This window comes from Sinohyriopsis cumingii, chromosome 16 (genome assembly GCF_028554795.1).
Source record: "Sinohyriopsis cumingii isolate HCF-2022 chromosome 16, ASM2855479v2, whole genome shotgun sequence".
NCBI classification, from domain to species: domain Eukaryota; kingdom Metazoa; phylum Mollusca; class Bivalvia; order Unionida; family Unionidae; genus Sinohyriopsis; species Sinohyriopsis cumingii.
The window spans coordinates 60,767,921-60,793,507 of record NC_142976.1 but is presented as its reverse complement, the minus strand read 5'-3'; the positions used below and the strand labels follow the sequence as shown (position 1 = coordinate 60,793,507).

Genomic DNA, 25,587 nt, shown 5'->3' with positions numbered 1-25,587 from the left:
TAGAAAAAGAAAATGAATGTATAATAGAAAGTTTACTACATTTGTATGAGAACATATGAATTCGTTTTCTTTTCGGAATAATAAAGCACACACAAGGTCGTGCAGTATTACTCAGAAAAACTCGTACATGTTTTCTCATACAAAAATGCTGTGACCTATACTATAGTCTTAATATTTACAGAGCCTGTATACTGTAGAGATCATGAAGTATTTATGTTTATAGGTCAGTATGCTATAAAGGTCCCGAATTATTTATATTTATGTTTATAGGTCTGTATGGTATAAAGGTCCGAATTATTTATATTTATGTTTATAGGTCTGTATGGTATAAAGGTCCCGAATTATTTATATTTATGTTTATAGATCTGTGTGGTATAAAGGTCCCGAATTATTTATATTTATGTTTATAGGTCTGTATACTATAAAGGTCCGAATTATTTATATTTATGTTTATAGGTCTGTATGCTATAAAGGTCCCGAATTATTTATATTTATGTGTATAGGTCTGTATGCTATAAAGGTCCGAATTATTTATATTTATGTTTATAGGTCTGTATGCTATAAAGGTCCCGAATTATTTATATTTATGTTTATAGGTCTGTATGGTATAAAGGTCCGAATTATTTATATTTATGTTTATAGGTCTGTATGGTATAAAGGTCCCGAATTATTTATATTTATGTTTATAGGTCTGTATGGTATAAAGGTCCCGAATTATTTATATTTATGTGTATAGGTCTGTATGGTATAAAGGTCCGAATTATTTATATTTATGTTTATAGGTCAGTATGCTATAAAGGTCCCGAATTATTTATATTTATGTTTATAGGTCTGTATGGTATAAAGGTCCCGAATTATTTATATTTATGTGTATAGGTCTGTATGCTATAAAGGTCCGAATTATTTATATTTATGTTTATAGGTCTGTATGCTATAAAGGTCCGAATTATTTATATTTATGTTTATAGGTCTGTATACTATAAAGGTCCAGAATTATTTATAGTGTGTATACTACAGAGATCCTTAACTATGTATATTTGCAGGGTCTGAATACTACAGACATCGAAGTGTGTATATATATATATATATATATATATATATATATATATATATATATATATATATATATATATATATATATATATATATATATATATATATATATATATATATATATATATGCACATGCAGTGTCTTGTGTATTTATTTTGAAATAAAGCATAAATTCAATTACTTTGTTTATCGGGGAAGGTAAGATCCCAACGTATATGTATTTGCAGGATCTGTAGACTAAAGGTAGTCTGTCTGTGAGTGTGTTATTTTGATTTTTAACCTAGCTTTAACAATTTTTCAGTTATATCGCTACGATGTCTGCATTGTGGCAATTTATAGTGATGTCTAGCACTGGGGCGTCCTGCCGCAGACATGTAGCATGGTGTCCCACCCAGTTACATTATCCTGACACCAGGCCGACCAGTCCTAACACTAATCTCTTAGTGCTGAGCGCCAATCGAGGCATCTGTATGTACCATTTTTGTAAGTCTTTGGACTGACTCGGCCGGGGATCGAACCCACGACCTCCCGCATCAGAGGCGGACGCTCTAACCACTAGGCCACCTGAGGTAAAAAGATCGAAGTATTTATATTTTCAAGCTCTAAATACTACAGAGATCCCTAAGTATGTTCATTTGTAGAGTCTGTATACTACACAGATCCAAGTATTTATATTTACAGAGTCGGTATGCTATAGAGATCCCGAATTATTTTGCTGTGGAAATCCACCACCAGCGCCACACAATCTAAACAGACAGTCACAACAACTTAAGTATACGAGTAAGTATACGCCATTTCGTATCTAGATTTCAAATCGTATATAAAGTCTTTACGTCGATACTGAATTATTTCCTATGACTAAACAGTCCCATCCTATTCATTATTTCTCTCAGACGCACACGTGCATACATAATGATTGGACAATCATTTAATAAAACAGAAGCGGTCATATCTATTACAAATAACTGTTACCTACTCGTTTCTACATAGCATATATTAACTCGTATCGTGAGCTTATCGGAATACTTTAAACACTATAAAAAAATCTCCACCTCCATGGTCGCAAAAATTATTATCGATGACATTTATCTTGTTGTTGCTATATGTGTATTGTTTGAATTCCTTCTATGCTTACACAGATGAGAGCATCCCGGTGTATCCTGACGACCAGAAAGACGAACGTATCCAGGGTAATGCGACCGAAAATATCGAAGATGAAATGACCTACTTAGGTAAATACAAAGTGCTAGCTGTCACCTAGAAGTTCGTAAAATCAGTTTTAAAGTCTTTAATCTGCGATTGCTTTTTCCCAAGCTGTTTCGTTTAGTAGATATTTTTGTTTCGATCCTATAGATAACTTGAAATAAGAAAGAAGTGATATTTCACAGGCACTTATTAATTGTAAAGTGGTTTTCGGATAGTGTCATGTACAAGTTTTGACATCAGAGTCCAGAAAATTTTATCCATTAATGAAGAAAGAAAGGAAAAGAAAAAGAATGATTGCGAAAAAGAATAAAAATAAACAAAACAACATAGCAAGATTTCTGGAAACGCATTCCACATATGTGAGAAAGTCATTATTTGTTGTCCTTTTTATTACTTCAGATATGAAAATCATTTCTGATCAATGTTTGCTGGAGAAGAATCCGAGGTTGAATGATAGAAGAGAAAGTAAAATAACTGTATCTGATCTAAATGTGTCACACGCACATGTATATCACATCATATATATTGATAAGTTATATATCATATATATATTGTGGATTCATTACTATTTGTGGCGTACCAATGTTCGCGGATTTCATGTTTTGTTTTGAAACTAAACATTATATAATCATCCATCCATGCAATACATACGTGCAGCATAGTGCAATGATACGTGCAGCATAGTGCAATGATACGTGCAGCATAGTGCAATGATACGTGCAGCATAGTGCAATGATACGGCGACTATAGGAATTAAACACTTGTAGGACTCATAGCGACATGGGGAAATGTAATGTTAAAATATTTCCATAGGTTCAACATGATGGGTGGTTGTAGGGACAGTAGAGATTTAACATAGGGCGTGCAGGTCTCAACGGTGACTGTGTGAATGCAATATTAGGTGGTCATCAAATGGGATTGTATGGGATCTAAAGGAATTTAACATTAGTCTAAAGGCTTAACATTGTGACCTCTATGACAGGAAACGGAATTTAACATATTGCGTCAGTTGATTGGTTCCAATATGCGCCTGTTTGACGACAATGGAAAACGTACTGTTAGAAACATTCATAGGTTTAAAAGTATGGGCCTGTGTGGCAATGTTATAAACGCTCATAAGTTTAACATGTATTTTGACTGATAAACCCAGTCACGTTTTTACTATTACTATTAATAGTAACACCCAACTTTTACTATCCAGCAACACGTTTGTGGCTACCAACACCTAGTCATATACTCTCATTGCCCGCATGTTTGCTATTATCCAGCACATCGTTCGGAGTGATTAACACTCATTCCTGTACAATCCATTGCCCCTACATTTACTATCCAACACGCCTTTACAGTGACCAACGTTTACTCGTCTTCTAACGGGTACGAGTGCAAACATAGACAAACATACACTGTCACTGGTGGATACATACATACATACATACATACATACATACATACATACATTCGTACATACATACATACATACATACATACATATATACATACATACATACATACATACATACATACATACATACACGCACGCACAGACACACGTACGTACATACATACATACATACATACATACATACATACATACATACATACATACATACATACATATATACATGCATACAGGTCAGTCTATTTTTTCTGCCTATACCGCCCTCCTCCTAGTTGAAAAAACAAGCTGACTCAATCTCTCTTTTTGGAGCAGTTTTCGAATCTCCAGGAGTATGGAAATCGATAGGTGGCAACCTAGGAGTATGGAAATCGATAGGTGGCAACCTGATTATTCTTGGAATTTCAACTTTCACTTTGACTGTCCCGGAAACCCAAACACATCAAAACTCCTAGATTCCATCAATGTTTTCAACCTCAAACAGTCAGTTAACCAACCCACCCATAAACATGGTCACATTTTAGACTGGATTCTTCATAGACCTGATGATAACATTTTACGGTCCTCCCTGGTATCCTATGAACTTGCATCAGATCACCTCTGCATTATATGCCATCTTGACGTATCAGTCCCTAACCCTCCACCTTTATTTGCTACTAAGAGAAACCTCCGTATGATAAATAGAACCAAACTAATGCATAACATCCAAGCAAACCTAACAATTTGCTTACCTCCTGCAGCAGAACAACTCGATAACTGCCTGCGTTTATCGCTCGACAAACATGCCCCAGCTACCAAGTGCAGAGTATCAATTCAAAAGTGTTCTCCATGGTATAGCAGTGTTAGGGACCAGCTTCGCACTGCTAAAAGAGACCGCCGTAAAGCTGAGAGGCTTTGGCTTTCCACCAGACTCACTATTCATAAGCAAATCTATGAAGCCGCTAAGAAGAATGTCACAAATATAGTCCATGCAGCGAAATCAGCCCACTACACTACTAAGATCATGGAAAGTTCCAGCTGCAAAGAGCTCTTCGAGATTACTAACAAGCTAATGTCAAGGAACAAATCTACACCACTTCCAACTACATTCTCTCCACTTGACCTTCTGGACATGTTTGCAAATTTCTTCCGTGACAAAGTACAAACCATTACAGATAAGCTTGACACCACAATTTCAATTGACTCGTCGTCACCATACAGTTGGGATACAGAATTTGAGCGGCAACCATTAGCAGCATTTGAACCTGTCTCTATGGATTTTGTACGTACAATCCTGATGAAGAGTGCACTAAATTCATGTGAGCTTGATCCAATTCCAACATCACTGCTGCTTGAGTGCTTAGATCCAGTATTGCCTTCACTAACTGATGTTATTAATACCTCTCTTTCTCATCAGGGGAATTCCCATCATTTTTCAAAACTGCCATTGTAAAGCCTCTGCTGTAGAAACCAACACTAGACCATAACGATTTAAAGAACTACCGCCCAGTTTCAAATCTCCCTTTCATATAAAAAATCTTAGAAAAGGTTGTTGTATCCCAGCTTGTATCTCATCTGAATTCAAACAGTCATTTTAGCAATGTACAATCTGCATATCGCCCTTGCCACAGTACTGAAACTACTCTTCTAAAGGTAGTTAATGATATTCTCTCTGCTTTGGATAGCGGAAAGGTTACAGTCCTCACCCTCCTTGATTTGTCTGCAGCATTTGACACAATAGACCATGATATATTACTTCACCGTCTCCAGCATGTATTTGGCATTTATGATACAGCCTTACTGTGGTTCAAATCCTACTTGGTCAACAGTACAGAAATTGTGTGTGCAAATGGAATACACTCCAGCCCAGTTGATCTATGTTGTTGGTGTTCCACAGGGGTCTGTTCTTGGACATGTTCTCTTCATTCTGTACACTCAGCTGCTCTCAAGTGTTAAGATCATCATCCAGTGTCTCACCAATTGTACGCTGATGACACCCAAATATACAAATCTAGCCACCCAACTGATGTTGATGATACCATCCAAGGTGTAGAGAGGTGCATTTCTGATGTGAAATCATGAATGGCATGTAACAAGCTGCAGATGAATGATGATAAAACTGAGGCCATTCTGATCACAACACAAAGTCTTTCTCATTGACATCCTTTACCTAAAACAATAAATATCAGCAACACCAACATTAAATTCACACAATCAGTACGAAACCTAGGTGTTACTCTGACAGTAATCTCACATTGCACCAACACGTCATGAACATATGCAAGGCTGCATATCTTAAGCTGAGACGCATCAGCTCCATTCGCAAATATCTTTCAGTTGATGCCACTAAAACACTTGTGTGTTCATTAGTACATTCAAGACTGTGCTGTTGTAACTCAATTCTGTCTGGTTCATCTCAATATCTACTCCAGAAACTTCAAAAAATTCAAAACACAGCTGCTTGGATCATACTTAGAGTACCACGATCAGAGCACACCTCCCCGCCGCTTTGTACCCTACACTGGCTATCCATTCGATCCAGAATCAAACACAGAATTTGTTCTCTGTACTATGTTTCACTGACGGACCCTAGTCCAACATACCCATCCGACTTCACCCATGTGTACACACCAGCAAGATACTTACGCTCCTCTTCTGATAATCGTATACTCATTATTCCCACTATGAAAACAAAGTCATATGGACAGCATTCTTTTACATACCAGGGCTCAGCAACGTGGAATGAATTGCCGTCTGAAGTTAGACACAAAGACACAGTAATCCCATTCAAGAGTGCTCTCAAAACTCAGTTATTTCGACTGCAAGAACAAACTTAAAGACATAATAATGTTTCCTACCTTAAATATTCTCAGCATGTTTTTTTATGTTTTCTAATTTCATGGTGTTTGTTTTTGTAATCATATCATTATATGAGTTTTTTTTATCTTATAGGCGTTGTCTAATGTTGTAAAGCGCTTAGAGCTTCTAAAGATTAGGCGCTATACAAAGTCCTCATTATTGTTATTATTATACATACATACATACATACATACATACATACATACATACATACATACATACATACATACATGAGTGGCCGAGTGGTCTAAAGCGCTCTCCGTTAATGATCACTGCCATCTCACCTATCTATGCATGGGTTCGAGTCTCGGATTCGTCCAATGTGGGTATGTGAGAAAGTTTGCCAGTAGCTTCTTGTGGGTCGGTGGTTCTTTCCAGGGTTTTCCCGGGTTCTTCCTCCACCATTAATACTGACCGCCATGTATAGCCTATCGTGTGCTGAAAATGGCGTTAAACCCTACAACAACAACAACAACAACATCAACATACATACATACATACATACATACAGACATACAGACAGACAGACAGACAGACATACATACATAGCCTCCTATAGACATTAAACAGGATGGAGATAAGAACAAAACCCAATTTAACGACAGACATTAGGTTACTTTCACGGTCCATGAAATGTTAAAGTATGTTCAATATTGACGTTAATGATGTATTGAGTCAAGAGGGGTTTAGAATAAGTGACACTGTTTTATGTTTTTTTTTTTCTTCTTCTCCCATCTAGATTTCCTTTTCCCACTAATAAATATGGGGTGCTGGATAGTATATGTTTGGTTGGTGGGCATTGGATAGTTCCAGAGATGATGTTGGTCACTTCAAACGATGTGTTGGATAGTAAATGTGCGAGTAATGTGTATTACATGACTGAGTGTTGGTCACTCCTAATGGCGTGTTGAGATTAAATGTAGGGCAATGAAAAGTACATGACTGGATGTTGGTCACTCAAAGTGTATGTTAAACCAATTGACGTTTTGAATAAGACATTTTCTCGTGTCGCCATACAGGCCAATAACGTTAAACCTATGGATGTTTATATATCAACGTATATGTCGTATCAAAGGACTAAGGATATAATGTTAAATTCTTATTTAGTGGCCAACAATGTTCAACCTATGGACTAATGCAACCTCAAATTAGACCTGAACCAGTCCGATTTCATGACGATCTAATGCTAATTTTCCATTTGAACCCGTACAGTCCCACACGGTCTATGTTAAATTCCCATTGTCATCATAAGTCCCACACTGTCCATTTTTCATTCTCACTCTCCCTGTAACCAATCCTCGTGTTAAACTTGTTGACATGTTTTTTCTTTTTACAATACATTCTCCATTGTCCAAATAAATCCTACAAGAAATGAGACCTAACGTAAAATTCCCATATTCGTCATATCATGACACCATGGTACTAATATGATCTTACACATATGACCCCATCACCCATCAAACCCAAACAAATAAATACGAATAACGATGAAAAGGCTACTTTTGCAAGGCCACACGAATTTATGTCCACGAAAATAAATGAGTCAACAGTATAGTATATGATATATTATTCAAACAAAGACAAATCCATGTCGACTTTGTCAACTTTTATATCATTTCCTGTAATTTACATATTCCTAAAAGGAAATTCTCTTAAGCATACCACTTCATGCCTACCAACACGGCATTTGTGCATTTCCAAGACGTGATAAAATAAACATATATTTCCGTGCATCAAACGCAAATTCGACTTCATGCAGTTATGAAATTTTCCATTGCTCAAATGAGCTTTCAGCTAAAGCTGGTAGACTTCCTTTTCGGTATGTTTTCCCTTTAATAACGCGGCAATAGGACTTACCGGCCATTGCATGTATCTCTCTCTCTTATATATATATATATATATATATATATATATATATATATATATATATATATATATATATATATATATATATATATATATATATATATATATATATATATATATATATATATATATTTGAATCTGTGTATGTACGAATGGATGCATGTGTTATATATCTATACGTGAATCTGTGTATATATGCATGTAACTATGAACATTTATACCACTACCGACTAAAATGTGAATCAACCTTTACAACATCAGGAAACGGACATGACACACCTTGATTACTCCGCAATAATAAACCATATTTTTGTTGCCTACAGATGACTTCACTCTTTCTGACCGGAGCCTACATGCAAGGTTCAGCTGAGAGTACCAATTGTTACAGTCGGCATTTCTTTTTTAAACTAATATAATTTGTCATAATAAACGCGTTTTTCTTCTAACTTTTGACCAGTTAAAGTAATTGATGTGGCTGCGGACCTAAACACGTCCCATTTTATAAAATTTTTAAGAAACAAATTTGTCAGGGTCTTCTTCGACTTTGTCGGGAACGATTTGTCAGCAAGGTATATATGTATATATGCATTTATGTAAGTATGCATATATCACTTTCCGTTCTATCTGGCGTATATTTAGATTTCTCTATAATTAATTCTATAGACCTTGATTTCTTTCATAGGAATCCGGAATGACTGTGTAGATAGATGAGAATTAATTATTGGGTCGTCATGCTAGTGTGTCTGCTACAAACGAGTGCATACACCAGATTAAGTAGCATCATATTTTGGTGATGTGTGCTTAGTCGTGAGGGAATATGGGCTCGTGTGTGCAGGCAAGACGACGGGTACCGTTTACCCGCGGACCTGGGTTCGAATCTCCATAGAGTACGAATTAAAAGCTCTCTAATTTGCATTATATTATCATTTGTATTAAATATTAATTCTGAATACTATTATAAAGCAATCTTCTACAGAATCCAGGAATATCACTTTCCGTTCTGTCTAGTATGTACTTAGAATTAGATATATATATATACATTGAAACGAGTACCAAGTCATACCAATCAGTTTTCTATCCTAATCACGTATTGTTAACGGAAATGAATCACCGTTATGACTGTGCAATTGTGTTTGTTTTTTGTTTTTTTTTTTGTATTAATGCTTCCTGGCCGGAACTTACATTTCTAATTAAACGATATTTTTTGGGGGAGGGGGGATTTTTATTTAGTGCTATTTAAAATAATTTTCTGACCCTAGATCGTCTAATTCGGTCTGGTGTTATACCATCACTGCAATAGTTGAAGGAGGCATATCGGTTTGCCGCTGTATGCTTTTCCGAGTGTAATTTAGAGCAAGCCAAGTGACGGAGACAAATTAACAATCTAAACCACATTTATATTAACATACCAATGTCCTTATTAAATTCTGATGCCAAGTTGGCGTCTGTTTAATTTTTCGGGAGGGGGGCGGGGTTTGGGTTGGGGGGGGGGGGTATTTCATTTGGGTCCGTTTCTGCACGTTTTCGGGGCTTGACTGTTTTTCAAAGAAAGGTTTGTAGGTACGGCTAGAAATATAGACCTAGACACTCCAATCTAGGCAAATGAAATTTGACAAGCATGTTTGTGTACATGTTAATACATTAAATATATCGATTGGAACTCAAATAATTAAATACTTCATCTATTTGTTTGCAGCTAAACGTGTTAAGAAAGTATACATTCCCCATTTTTAGCCAAGCTCGCGTGTGTGTTTGAGAGATACATGTACGATAGTCGCGGAATATTTCTGAATCCTTTGTCCAATGGGCATTAAATTTGTTATGCAAAATATTTTTTTCTAGCACCTGCCCCTTTACCTATTCCTCAACTACCGCAAAGGCGATCCTTCAAAGTTCCCGATGATGTTCCTTCTTCTTCTACTCAGCCGTTAAAAGGCGATGAAAATGCATCAGATGAAAGTGATGACGGCGATTACCTTAGTAAGTATTTCTTATGACGACATAAGAAAAATCCTACAGTGTCACAAAACATTGTCACAAATGCACACATACAAACATTTAGAACATGGCTATTGTTACAGAGGTTCTACAACCCCGCAGTAACATCTCCTGACATCACAAATGATGTCATAAGGCCGAAGGTGTTATGTCCGAGTGTTATTCAAGTCATTTCACAAAAAGCAAATAAAATAGTTTTTAAAGGAAAACGAGGTGCGCGCCTCTATATGTTGTTTTAAACTTGAATTTTAATATTGGGAAGCGGACAAATCCTAACGTATACAGAAACGATTTTATACGGATCAGGATGTACAAGGAGCTTAAAACCTTGCATTAATAAAAATGATCATGCTTGCAATATGTCTTCACTTCCATAGTTGACCGCTCCCTTGGCCTAGTGGTTAGAGCGTCTACGTCGGATATGGGAGGTTACGGGTTAGAATCCCGCCCGAGTCATAACAAAGACGTATAAAAATGGTACTAACAGCTGCCTCGCCTGTAAGAGGTTAGTGCTCTGACTGGTCGGCCTGGTGTCAGAATAAAGTGACTAGGTGGGACATCATGCTACATGTCTGCGGCATGATGCCCCACTGTTAAACATCACTTCAAACTGTCACACTGAAGACATCGTAGCGATATGACTGAAAAATTGTTAAAGCTACATTAAAATTCTAAATCACACACGCACACACATACTGTTCAGTTACGAACATATATCAAGAACTGAAAATATGTACATCAAATTTTTTTCTCTAACACTTCGTTAAATTTTCCTTCTGAACATTGCCCTTCCTAATGTTACGATCTTATTTTACATTAAACATCCAAAACACACACACACGCACGCACGCACACGCACACACACACATACACACACACTTTGATAGTTAACCGTGAATACTTGTAAATAGCTATTACTATTACATATCCTATAATTTCATTAATTATGCATAAATATGAACGTTCGATGAAACAAAACCATGGCCTATGTTTCAGCTCCGATCGCAGATTTGGCCAAAATGTCTTTAAAAAGAATCAATTCTTCGAAATCCGTACCGTCTCCACATGTCAAACCTACTGTTGGTGGAAGTAGCTTTGCCTGAAAAAAGCAAGACTTGGATCCTCAAGACGTTCTCATCAGTGTTTCCGTTGTGTTTGCTCGTGTATAACGACCACCGAACTGCGAAACAAGATGGATTCAGAGCTGTCGTCACATAATGTTCTGGCAAATCAAGGTCAACCCTATTCGTTCTAATAATAATATCAGGCAGGCGGCATATATTCTGAGCTTACCGAGCAAAATGAAATGGAAAATTGTGTGTGTGTGTGTGTGTCGCTGGCACATGGATGTGGGTGACGCACTTGTTAACTGCTGTAATTTATTATGGTATCTCATTTACACATGAATGTGAACATACGGTTCATTGATCAGTGACTTACGGAAATGGTCCAGAAGAAAAGGACAAAAACAAAAGTTAAAGTAAACCTTTATGAGCAAGTGGCCTTTCTGTACAGGCAAATTAGTATCAATACTCATTTTTGAGACGTCTTGATTCGCCCTAAAAAATTTGCAATTTTAACCTGTCCGCCATTTTTCGCGCATGTGAAGTTGACTGGCTGACTATACTGATTTTGTTGACAACTCGCTGCATATTTGTTTTCCTGTCAACTGTAGTTCAATGTAGAGAATTTGTTTTTGTAAATTGGAAATGCAGTTGTCTGTGAAATGTGACTTTGATCATCTTCTTATTTACAACACTTTGTATGATCGTTGTTTATCAAGAGACAGAAGTTACATGAATAGTTATTCCCATGAAAAATTTCCTGTACCACCTTCTCCGCGCATCATTTGGGATGTAATGTTCAGTACATGGTTAAGTTTTTGTTCGTAGGTGGCGTTGTTTTCCGCTACGCATGGTTTTATTTATCTCCCTTTAACATGAAATGAAGGTTAATCAAAGTTTTACTTTATATGGGCAACGCGCATGCACGCAGATCACCCCATCTTCGATTTTTTGTTGGGTGCTAAATCTTTGCTATTTATATAAAGCACACAATGTACATGTAGCATGCACATTTTAATATTGTTTTGTTTAAAAATCGGAATTATTGTCAGTTTTAACTCCTTTTCTGTACATATGTCAGGGGTTTTATCGGCTCTTAAGTAAGGCATTTTCGTGTGCCGTTACTATATATATATATATATATATATATATATAGATAGATAGATAGATAGATAGATAGATAGAGAGATAGAGAGAGAGAGAGAGAGAAAGATATATGTTTTCTAATTTAAAACTATGCATGAACTGATCATCTGTAACAAATAAGATAATTCTCGTCATTACTTTTCAATACTGATCTGTATGGTACATATATGTGCAATACGACTTTCTTACTTGACCTTCTTGTATCTGTGCACATTAATACTGTTTTCCAATATAGAGTGATAGGTGGAGGTTAAGACTCGAATTTCTGTGTACATTTCCCTTCTTTACTTGGCCTTGTTATCGAAGAGTTTGTCAGGATAGCAGATAACACCATACTGTCTCGTTCAGTATACCTGTGGCGCATTATTACCTCCCTTTGCAGGTTGTCTCAACTCGTATTGACGTATTTCATAAAAGTTTGCATTGTAAACAAAGAAAATGATTGTTGTTGGGTTTAACGCCATTTTTCAGCACACGATAGGCTATACATGGCGGCCAGTATTAATGGTGGAGGAAGAACCCGGGAAAACCCCGGAAAGAACCACCGACCCTCGAGAAGCTACTGGCAAGCGTTCTCACATATCCACATTGGCCGAATCCGAGACTCGAACCTACGCAGACAGAGGTGAGATGACAGTGATCCGTAACGGAGAGCGCATTAGACCACTCGGCCACTCGGGGCCCCCAAAGAAAATGAACCTGGTAACTACCTGGGCAAATGCATTGCATGTTATAATGCAGTAAATTTGTTAACTTGCTCTGAAGCAGTTATTGCGTGTTGCTCTGTGCATACAAGGACCAATGAGTTTGCTGTCAAGCAGTTATTGCGTGTTGCTCTGTGCATACAGGGCCCAATGAGTTTGCTGTCAAGCAGTTATTGCGTGTTGCTCTGTGCATACAGGGCCCAATGAGTTTGCTGCCATCTTAAATAGCATCACATGATATCTGTCATACCTAACGTGACGTAATAGTACATATAATTATATTGTGCATGAATGTGCGACTCTACAATAGAAGCAATTAGAACTACAATTCTTAGCAAATATATTTGTATTCAATTTATATTTCTTACAGAAATTTAATTACATGTTAATAATTAATAAATGGCGACATAAAAATTGAATTGTACTGTTTGTTATTGTGTTGAATATTGCGGTCCAGTATAAATTACAATTAAGATCTCTTACCTATGCCATATTAAAGTTCGATCTCGATTACAGTACTGAATAGTATGGACACTGTAATCTACAAAGGTGTGAACAGTTATTAAACCGCAGCTTCAGATTCGATCCAGATTATTTTATAATCTTAAAAATGACATTTTCCCTACAGATTATGTAGTGTAAGTGATATCAAGATTAGATAAATTTTAAACGTATTGAGTTACATAACAGACTTTTAGATATCATTTTTCGATGAACACTATAAGACCTTGCAAAGAGTTTAAAAAAAAAAGCTGTAATCTGTATCGTCTCAATTATTTATTAAGACCATTCGTACTGCAATATAATGACAACAGTAATTTGGTTGTCCACGTGACTATTTATACGGCGCTCGAGTTTTTTTACAGTTAATTTTTTATATAAGTTATTAAAGTAACTTATAGTTTAGACTTCCTTTACTAATGTTGCAAAAAGTAATTGCTAGTTCACCTTATGAAATTTTAGTTCATATGAATATACAAACGTATATAAATATATCAAAGAACAAATAACAACAGAAAAAAAAAACACATTAAGAAAAGAGTGGACGAATGAACCAGTGAATAAATGAATGAACAAATAGAATATAAGCAAAATGAAACATATTGCACGTTAGCCAAATATACAAATGCACAAATGGAGAAGAGAACATAATACAATAATTTACGAAAAGGATGATTATATAAAAAAACACGAACTTTTGACTTTAAAAAACATGCAGACATATAACTTTTATGATACCAGGAAGTGAAAAACGTTTTCAATAGATGTAAAGGTAGTATTACTGGATCAGTTTATATATCATTAAACTTCCGGTCATTTGTCCTTGCGGCATACAATAAACTATGAAAATTGTTGACAAACCACTAATCTTGATAACTACGATGAATCCTGACAATTTCATTTTATTATCTATATCTGATATTTTATCACCATGTTATAATTTATACACCTGAGCCTTGCAACATATACGATCAATCAAATGTTCAATTATTCTCAGGTAACAAATCAGAAAACTGCCTAGCTTAAATAACCATCCGTAATATAACACTGCTGTGTATGATAAATCGTGGGTCCCTGTTTTATTTGTATCAGTTTCTTTCCGAAAATACAAGTATTAATATATAGTATAAAATCTAAAGCCCATGTTGAATGTGACAGCTTTTTTCCTAATAATATCTCCTTGGCTTGGAATAAATGAGAAATGTTTGCCCCATTAGGTGAAACCGTCCAATTGTTTTGCTGGATATACCATCGCTTGACCGCTCCGGTGGCCCAAGTGGTTAGAGCGTCCACCTTGGATACGGGAGGTAGAGGGCTCGAACCCCAGCCGAGTTATTTCAAAGATTTCTAAAAATGGTACTAGCAGATGCCTCGATTGGCGCTTAGCATTAAGCGATCAGTGTTAGGCCTGGTGTCAGGATAATGTGACTGGGTAGGACATCATGCTACATGTCTGCGGCATCATGCTCCAGTGCTAGACATCACTATACACTGCCATACCTCAGATACTGTAACGATATGACTCAAATTGTTAAAGTAAATCTCTCTCCCCCTCCCTCCCTCCCTCTCTCTCTCTCTCTCTCACACACACACAGACAAACAGATATCACACATAAACGGGGCCCCGATTGGCCGAGTGGTCTAAAGCGCTCAGCGTTCCGGATCACTGCCATCTCACCTATGTCTGCGTATGTTCGAGTCCAAGGCTCGGCTAGTGTGGTTACGTGGGAAAGCCTGCCAGTAGCTTCTCGTGGGTCGGTGGTTCTTTCCTGGGTTTTCCAGGGTTCTTCCTCCACCAGTTATATTGGCCGCCATATATGGCCTCTCTTGTGCTGAAAAATGGCGTAAAACCCTAGAACAACAACAATCACAGATAAACACACAAACGATCACTTGATGGACCTAGGGTAGGCACATATATGATGTTAATAGTCAATATTGAGAAAATTATAATTATCATGCTAATTATATTTATCTCATCTATACAACACACACACACACACACACACACACACACACATATATATATATGTGTGTGTGTGTGTCTGTGTGTGTGTATATATATATATATATATATATATATATATATATATATATATATATATATATATATATATATATATATATATATATATTTATATTTATATATTTATATATATATATATATATATAAACTTGTTTCTAGCACATATTAAGGTACAAGGATATTTGTCCATAAATATTAAGTCAATGATCCCCGTAATCCCGTATGCGGTCAAAAATTTAATTAAATGAGCGCTTATATGGAATTTTCTTTGCAAACACAATTCTGACAAAATGGAAACATTACAGTTCAAGGCATAAAACCTGGTTTGTTATGATGTAATATCCATGTTTCTCAACTTGGGAAATCTTCCTACTATGCATATTAGTATTTTAAAGTACCTGGCGATCGAAGTATACTTGATGAAAAATACATTACATCTTAAATAATCTGGTCACAATAAAATAATACAAATTATAATTCCAAACACTATAAATTGTCCGAATCTGGTCAGATCCAAGGTGTAAATGTTCTTTTTTTCGTTTTATATCGTAGTCAATTTTGGTAATGTTTGCCTTTTTTTCTACAGTGATTTCTTTCCTTTACATTTCCTTACTTTTTTATCTATTTTAAATTTTAGTTTTTATCTTCCTGCTTTCATGATAACTTAACTATAAATATGGTCTTTGTGCATGTATTGTGCTTGCTAAATTGTCATGGGCATTCTTTGATGTATATTAAGTTGTAATGAATACGCCCATTCCTACTATCATATGCATCTATGTACAGCCATTTTATTTATTTTTCTTTAAAAAAATCTCATGTAAATTTGCATGTTTTATATGTTACTTTTTGTCTTTAAGCTGCTGTTACTGTTGGTATTGTGTATGAAATCTGCACTGTATTATTGGAATTTTCAAATATACTTTTTTGTACATGCCCGTTTCTAATATTTAATATCGTTATTAAAAACAGACAGGTACAGAGTGTTTATAGCGACAATACCAGCAATACAGAAAAGCTATCATACAAAATATCAACAGTAGGAGCATCTTAAGGACAAAGAATAATATATAAAGAATGCAGATGTACATATTTTTAAAACTAACTAAAGCATATAGACACAGATGTATACAATAGTAGCAATGACCATCCCCATTACAACGGAAGAATAGCTTGTGTATAACCTAGGCTACCGATTTTAGGTTAATTTTGCTTTCTTTTCTATCTTGTATCTAGATGAACCTTAAAGAAATTAGTAAATAAGAAGCAACGGTTAAATTAAGGAAGATTGTCCACGATACAGCATAGGTTGGAATCCATATTTAAACGAGATAAATATATATGGAGTGCCTGAATCTGTACTCTACCAATGCGCGATGGAAGGAGAGTACATATTTTGTGACGACAATTGCTGAAAGGGATGTACAGAATATGCAGCAATATTATTTAGCCATTATTTATACAACGATGTTAAGCAATTTGATTGTTACGAATTGCCTGAGAGAAAAATCTGTGGCTACAATAAAGGCCTTTTTTTTTCCCCCCGCCATAAACAGACATTTGTTATACATTAGAATCTGATGCTTGAACGAGTTAACTCCAAACTACTGTATCATTTCCTTGTTGAACCTTGTTATGTTCATTAAACTGTATGCTGACTGTGCCGTTGGTCATCATTTGAACCCTGCCTTTCAGAGGAATATATCAAGCTGTGCCTTGTTACTCACATTGAACATAGAACTACATATTTTCAATTGAAGAAACATTTTTTTTAAATAACATTTTCACGCTGTACACCCAGCTGATCAGTACGTAGATGCATGTTAAACACCGTACATAATGTCTGCTCATATAAAAGTCATAATATAATGGGGCCCCGAGTGGCCGAGTGGTCTAAAGCGCTCTCCGTTACGGATCACTGCCATCTCACCTCTGTCTGCGCGGGTTCGAGTCTCGGATTCGGCCTATGTGGGTATGTGAGAAAGCTTGCCAGTAGCTTATCGTGGGTCGGTGGTTCTTTCTGGGGTTTTCCCGGGTTCTTCCTCCACCATTAATACTGGCCACCATATATAGCCTATCGTGTGCTGAAAAATGGTGTTAAACTCTACAACAACAACAACAACAACATAATATAATAGTCAGAATATAACAACAGCAGGGAGAAGATAACAACAAAGTACAGCAAAACGTAAGTCCGAAAACTATTGTTATTTAATATTTTAACCTGTAATATATTTAGTAGTGATCAAGTCTAACATGTAGGTAAATTTAGTGAAAAGGTCATTTACATTTAAGTCAGCAAGAGTGTAAGAAATTAAGTCCTGATGTGAAAGATTAATTAATATAGCACATATGTACTCAACATTTCACTTAATTTAAACGTATTTTGGTTAGTTCTAGATTATTTATGTTAGTTCTAGAGTATTTATGTTAGTTATAGAGTATGTAGTTTAGTTCTAGGATATGTAGATTAGTTCTAGAGTATTTATGTTAGTTATAGAGTATGTAGTTTAGTTCTAGAGTATTTATGTTAGTTCTAGAGTATGTAGTTTAGTTCTAGAGTATGTAGATTAGTTCTAGAGTATTTATGTTAGTTATAGAGTATGTAGTTTAGTTCTAGGATATGTAGATTAGTTCTAGAGTATTTATGTTAGTTATAGAGTATGTAGTTTAGTTCTAGAGTATTTATGTTAGTTCTAGAGTATGTAGTTTAGTTCTAGAGTATGTAGATTAGTTCTAGAGTATTTATGTTAGTTATAGAGTATGCAATTTAGTACTAGGGTATTTATGTTAGTTATAGAGTATGTAGTTTAGTTCTAGGATATGTAGCTTAGTTCTAGAGTATTTATGTTAGTTATAGAGTATGTAGTTTAGTTCTAGGATATGTAGATTAGTTCTAGAGTATTTATGTTAGTTATAGAGTATGTAGTTTAGTTCTAGGATATGTAGATTAGTTCTAGAGTATTTATGTTAGTTATAGAGTATGTAGTTTAGTTCTAGGATATGTAGATTAGTTCTAGAGTATTTATGTTAGTTATAGAGTATGTAGTTTAGTTCTAGGATATGTAGATTAGTTCTAGAGTATTTATGTTAGTTATAGAGTATGTAGTTTAGTTCTAGAGTATTTATGTTAGTTCTAGAGTATGTAGTTTAGTTCTAGAGTATGTAGATTAGTTCTAGAGTATTTATGTTAGTTATAGAGTATGCAATTTAGTACTAGGGTATTTATGTTAGTTATAGAGTATGTAGTTTAGTTCTAGGATATGTAGCTTAGTTCTAGAGTATTTATGTTAGTTATAGAGTATGTAGTTTAGTTCTAGGATATGTAGATTAGTTCTAGAGTATTTATGTTAGTTATAGAGTATGCAATTTAGTACTAGGGTATTTATGTTAGTTATAGAGTATGTAGTTTAGTTCTAGGATATGTAGCTTAGTTCTAGAGTATTTATGTTAGTTATAGAGTATGTAGTTTAGTTCTAGAGTATTTATGTTAGTTCTAGAGTATGTAGTTTAGTTCTAGAGTATTTATGTTAGTTATAGAGTTTGCAGATTAGTTCTATGGTATGTAGTTTAGTTCTAGAGTATTTATGTTAGTTATAGAGTATGTAGTTTAGTTCTAGGGTATTTATGTTAGTTCTAGAGTATTTATGTTAGTTATAGAGTATGTAGATTAGTTCTAGAGTATTTATGTTAGTTCGAGAGTATTTGTGTTAGTTATAGAGTATGTAGGTTATTCCTAGAATATTTAGGTTAGTTCGAGAGTATTTAGGTTAGTTCGAGAGTATTTGATACATGTCGTTTGCAAAAGTCGAAGTATAAAGAGCAATCTGAGGCAAAATGGAACTAGTCTTACAAAATGTTACACAGTGTATATTTTCTTTCTGATATAGAGGTGGTTTGGGGCTCAGCCCATCTGCCAGTGTTTCAATATTAAGTGGTCGAAAGAAACTTAAGTCTTGAAAGTGAGACCATATGCTTCTGAACTTTGACAGTACTGCGATTTGATTCAAATCCCAAACAATATGAAATATATACTTATGAACGAGTTCTTGTTGGGGAAGATGAAGTAAAGTTGCCAACCCTGGATGAAAGTGTCCCTAATTTGAAACTTGACCAAAGTGAAAAATGTTTTTCGTTTCTAACCCAATGATAAACTCAAGCTTCAGAGAATTACAATTATCCAAAAGATCCTTAGCAAACTTGTGCAACTATTTTGTGTGGATAAGTAATTAGGTCCTTCAACCTCATTTTATATCACATACAAATAAATTTATTCTTATTAGATTTTAACGTTTTGAGTCAGTATTTATTCATTAGAATCTGTCGTATGCATATCAGTGATATTCGACCAAGTTACCTGTAAACAAAATCATTCGGAGTAGACTGTTAAATTTGCAGTTATGTTTTATTAAACAAAATTGTCAATGAAATTTTTCGATTGCATTCACTTATATAAAAACCGACGTGTCACTTCAGTATTTCAGAATATGAGCTACAAGCTTGACAAAAAAATTACTCATGAGATATATCCCGCAATTCTTGATTTTCATCATCAAGTCATATAATTCGGGATTTAATTAGCTGATAGTTATGATGTTATCAGTTTCAGGTAGGTCATGCTTTGAATTGAGCATTTTGTTAATCTTCAGTGTATCCCCAAATGAATCTGTCTGCCATTCTTTGTCTTTCAGTGTCATAAAATTAGCCCCAAATGGATTTATCTGCCATTCTTTGTCTTTCAGTGTCATAAAATTATCCCCAAACGGATTTGTCTGCCAATCATTGTGTTTCATTGTCATCGAAATATCCCCAAATTGATTTGTCTGTCAACCTTGTCTTTCAGTGTCATAAACACTTCCCCAAATATATTTGTCTGCCAATCCTTGTCTTTCATTTATAATACAAGGTTACTGGTGTTGTAATGTCTACTGGAAAATTTTAATTTTACAGACAGTATTTTCACATATTAGTTTTTCAAGAAATCAATGAATGTACATGAAGCTCTTCTGCTATCACATAAATAGTCAACGAATGTACATGAAGCTATTCTACAATAACATCATCAGTTAGTGAATGTACATGATGACATTATGCTTTACATAAAGTTATGGTGCTCTCACATAAACAGTCAATGAATGTACATGAATCAGAAAGGATTAAACATCAAACTGTCACAAATCTTGCCTAAGTTTCTTATATATTATTGTATTCTATTGCTGCTTTTGATCTAAGTGTTTATATATATATATATATATATATATATATATATATATATATATATATATATATATATATATATATATATAATACAATTTTTACTACAAAACTGCATTATTTAAAGCAAACCCAAAACACTATATTTACTTTAAGCCCGCAAAAATGATATAGTTTCATCTTTTGGACACGAAGATAATCCGGCAAAAGCATATAAACATTCGTTTTCACTATTTTTGATGTTGGCATATTCGATGCTCATTTGCGCCTTACAACTGTAATTTGTTTTGCAATATAAAATTCTTTGGATGGAAATATTACCTCTGGAGGAGCTTGCACTTTAACCGTATTGCACGTATCAACGGTGAAAAGAAATTAAAGTTCGCGAAGAGCACAAAAATGAGGAATAAAACTATTTTATTGTGACAGAGCGATCTGTAGAGGGTCAATCTTCAGCGGAGATTTACAAGGAAAACGAAGAAACACGCAATGAGGTGTCTAAAAAGTGATTTCAAATTTGAAAAATAATTCTCTGATCGAAATAATTTTAAAAAATGCGAGCAGTTGGTCCATTTTTAACTGTTTGCTATTGTCTCATTTCAGCTTCGTATGAAATGATACTACAGAGTAGTAACTATAAAAGATTGTAATGTTCGTAACACTGTAAATATTACAGTTTATTCAAAAATGACTTTAACAAATATTCATGTTCAGTTATGTTCAGATAAACCTATATAAACATTTTTAAATAACAACTTACACAAAATACAACATAATATTCTCTATTTGTCTGCTATTTTAAGTTTTAAAAAAATTAAAGCCATAGACTCAATTGTATCAATTGTACTGTGTCATTATCACACATTTATAAATCAAATCCTTTTACAGTTATATCAGTTAATATATGGTTTCGTATCATTAAAAAAAGACGTTAAAAAGAAAGGGGAAAGATTTTCTCCTTGTCGTACGACACTGGTGCACATCAGAAAATAAAGAAAACCAAATGTGAATATTCACCATTAAGTCTTATATATGACGTGATATATTGATACATATTTAATATAGCTATAAAATCCTTGCCACGAGTACCAGCTTTTGTAAATTTTAGCCATAAACCTGATAGCAAAACGACCCAAAGCCTTACCAAAAACAACAAATGTATAAAATTATTTTTTTCTACTAGATTTTGTTATTTCATTGAGCGCTAGACGACCATAATAAAACGCTCGATTTTCATTCATAACAGTATTACGTGTAAACATATTCAGAATAATTTCTTCTGAGTAAACATATTCAATCTATTATTGATAGCCACATATACTTTTCCGATAAAACTCAAAAGAGTTATCGGTTGTTATGACGCTGTTTTCGTTAAAATGTGTTTTATTTTCAGACAAAATAAAAACATTTGCAAAATCAATATGATTATCGATAATTCTATTCATTTCCTTAAGAATTTCATAAAAATGTTCCAGTGACACGGTATGTTTATTAAAATCTAATGATGCCTTGAATTAATTTACTCATTTTGCATAGTCTTTCTCTATGACGCAATTTAGATATATTTACTTTTTTATTATTTGTCCACTTATACGCTTGTTTAACATTGCTCGTGTTTTCTTTTCTCCAATTTGCTGTTATATTTTGAAAAATCTAGTGTTGAATTTAACATTTCTGTCTGGCAAGTTTACAGCTCCAAAACATATCCCATGTTAAAAATTCATACAATATCTTTACCGGAAATCGAACCCAAGTCTGCGAGTTAAGGCACCAACTGAATTGCCTGAACTAACCAACATCCATACCCACTCAACTAAGCGCGCATCGACAACAAAGAATGGAATCAGTAAAGGAGACCTCCTGTTTGTAGCAAAGTTCTAATCTACGGATTAAATTTTCTACCTTACACCGGTGCATATTAAGGATTATATCACGTGACCTTCTGTTGCGATTATAGTGCGCACAAACTGGCTAAAATATCCATGATATCCAACTTCACTTAAGGTAGCATTAAACAGTTCTTACGATTAGACATGGCATGAAATTTTATGTCAATAGAAATCCACAATACTCTGTCCCCATATTTGTCCGTAGTTAATTACGCTGGTGTCAGTAATTCATGTTTTCATGCTGCAGGGCCGAATCAGGTCATGTGTTTGAGGTGGGAGATGTTTCAGAATTTTAAAAGGGCCCTGACTTTCCTCAAAAGGGCACAAAACAAAAGTCTATGTGTCTACTTACTCAAAGTGTGCATACTACCCAATAAAAATGCCCGTGAATAAAGCGATGGTCAAATTTCAAGTGACGAGTGGCCGTACGTTTCTCTCTCTCTGTGTGTGTGTGTGTGTGTGTGAGAGAGAGAGAGAGATTTTAGCCCGAGGATCCATAGAAAGTAATGTTCCGCTTTCCTCTTCATTAAACAAATATCTGAGACGCAATATTACAAAGTCCTCTATATGAAGATGTTCATGCAGTTGTGGGGATTTTCAAGCGTTAGTGCAAGGGGGAAGGGTTGTTGATCTAAGAGGGATAATCACAGAAGGACCAGCTTTGCCATTACAATCCTGATTCGGTTTTTCCATTCTCTGACGATTGTATTGATGCTTATTGGGGCTTTTATTGATAGCAGGTGGCTTTAAAAGTGATAGAAAACCTGAACATCGATCGGAGCAGAAAATTGTTTAGTTCTATTGTAAAGCCCCAATGACGCCGTTAGGTACAAAAAGTCGGATATGTCAAATCATCTGAATTATACTAATCTTGAAAGATATTATTCCGAAATATCGTTGGGTTCCATTAAAATCAGATAATATCAACGTATTATCACATTCTGAGCCATGTAATTTCTCCCTCGAACTGAGAAACTCCGCCATTTTACACATGTTTACGAATTATTCTCATATTGATCGGCGATATCAGTGGGTGAACCGATTTCAGTCAAAAAATGAAACACAAGATATGATGACGTCACCATTGTAAAGATAATAACCCAACACCACGCCATGTCAGATAGTCTTCACCCAAGTTTGCCCTTCAAAGTATCCCAGCGCCCCAGCTGATCACCAATATTTACCCTAGCTTATTTTTATCTAATGCAAGCATTTTCTTCTCAGATCCACTTTAAAAAGTGGGCCTGCCTCACTTCATTACCTCTCGAAACGATTTGTCGGAATGTTTTTTTAATATTTTTGTTTAACCATTAACGGAATTTGTCGAACGTATCACATCACTACTTTTGGATCGCTCCGGAGAAAGATCTGAATTACGAACGAGTTCGTTGGCTGAATTAAGGCGTGGTACCACCTAAATCTGAACTGAATATTTGAAAGTCGTTTATACCTAACATCGTGCTTATTTTAAAGAACGGTATATTATTATCTTCCTTCCAAACTTTAGTTCGATTGGAATGATGGAATTTATGCAATATGGCGGCATTGGGGCTTTAATGAACCTTTTCATGCTGTTAGGTTTACTTCTTTTGATTATATTTTCATTCTTGAAATTGGTTGATTTTACTCTTGTGCCTGAATGAAAACATTCTTTGAGAAATTCATGATCAAAAGAGTTTGAACTTAAGGAAACCTAATCCGTCCTCTTCTCCTACGTATGGATCGGTAGAAACAATACAATTTCAGAATGTGCACTACACGTATCATCCTAGTGAATTCAATAAAGGTAGTAGACAGAAACTTTAATATTTTTCACTTATCCATCAGATATCAGCGATTTATGTACATTGTATTCTTTGGGGAAAAAACCGCTTGAGATCACCAGGCCGAAAGTCATAAAGATTCCGTAAAAATGCATGATATCTCACTGGTCAGGGTCTGTTTTCGAAGTGTGACAGTTCAAAAAATGATTATACTTGTGCACTTTTATATATATATATATATAGAGAGAGAGAGAGAGAGAGAGAGAGAGAGAGAGAGAGAGAAATATATACATATACATTTAGGCTTTTACAAAACGCAACAAGAAATGAGTGAAGACGACAAGCTTTGTAAAACTTAACAAAAAATATCATTTCCCTTGAACAACAAGGTAAAATGGAGAAAAAGAATTTACGGTTCTACAAATCTAACCCAAAAATAATCCCAGAATTATCCAAGAATTAAAAAATAGAAGTCCTTGTAATAAAAAGTCCGAATGAAACTGAGTTAGAATACCAATGAAATCCAAAATGGAAGGCAATGCCCTATGCTGTGGTCAGTGTCGTACTGACGTGTCAACAGTTCTTTGTTGAATTACAGAAAATAATAAACTCGAGACTGTTAAAGGAATGAAATTCCATCAGTAAAACAATGTCTCTATTTGTTTCCACTTACAACTAGGATAAGCTTTCAAAAGATTCTTTTTCCTGCAACATAACTTACATTATTAACCAATCCTGGTCAGTCAAACCCATATACACTCTATTTTAGGTTCACCCATTTTCAGGCTGGTTCTCATTTTTCCATACCATTAGTACCGTGTGTCCATAAGTGTCAATGGATTGAAGCCCAACTGACTAAATTCTCTATAGAAAAAGGTTATATACTAATTGAAGACGCAAAACAAATTCCCGTATGAGGGTCA

The 25,587-nt window shown here is 34.9% G+C and overlaps 1 protein-coding gene across 7 annotated transcripts in view; it reads left to right on the top strand.

Annotated features, from left to right (window-relative positions):
* The window catches only part of LOC149780537 (uncharacterized), a 93,781-nt gene extending 80,091 nt beyond the window's left edge, over positions 1-13,690 (top strand). For 5 of the 7 annotated variants that reach the window (XM_089937553.1, XM_089937551.1, XM_089937558.1 and 2 more), the window contains 5 exons: positions 1,735-1,833; positions 2,193-2,285; positions 2,659-2,724; positions 10,202-10,339; positions 11,354-13,690. In XM_089937553.1, coding sequence (XP_089793679.1) covers positions 1,735-1,833; positions 2,193-2,285; positions 2,659-2,724; positions 10,202-10,339; positions 11,354-11,460 — 503 coding nt within the window. In that variant the 3' untranslated portion in view covers positions 11,461-13,690. Of the gene's footprint in view, positions 1-1,734; positions 1,834-2,192; positions 2,286-2,658; positions 2,736-10,201; positions 10,340-11,353 lie in introns of all 7 variants that reach the window. The other 2 variants (XM_089937557.1, XM_089937555.1) reach the window with 2 other exon arrangements.
* The last annotated feature ends 11,897 nt before the right edge of the window (positions 13,691-25,587 follow it).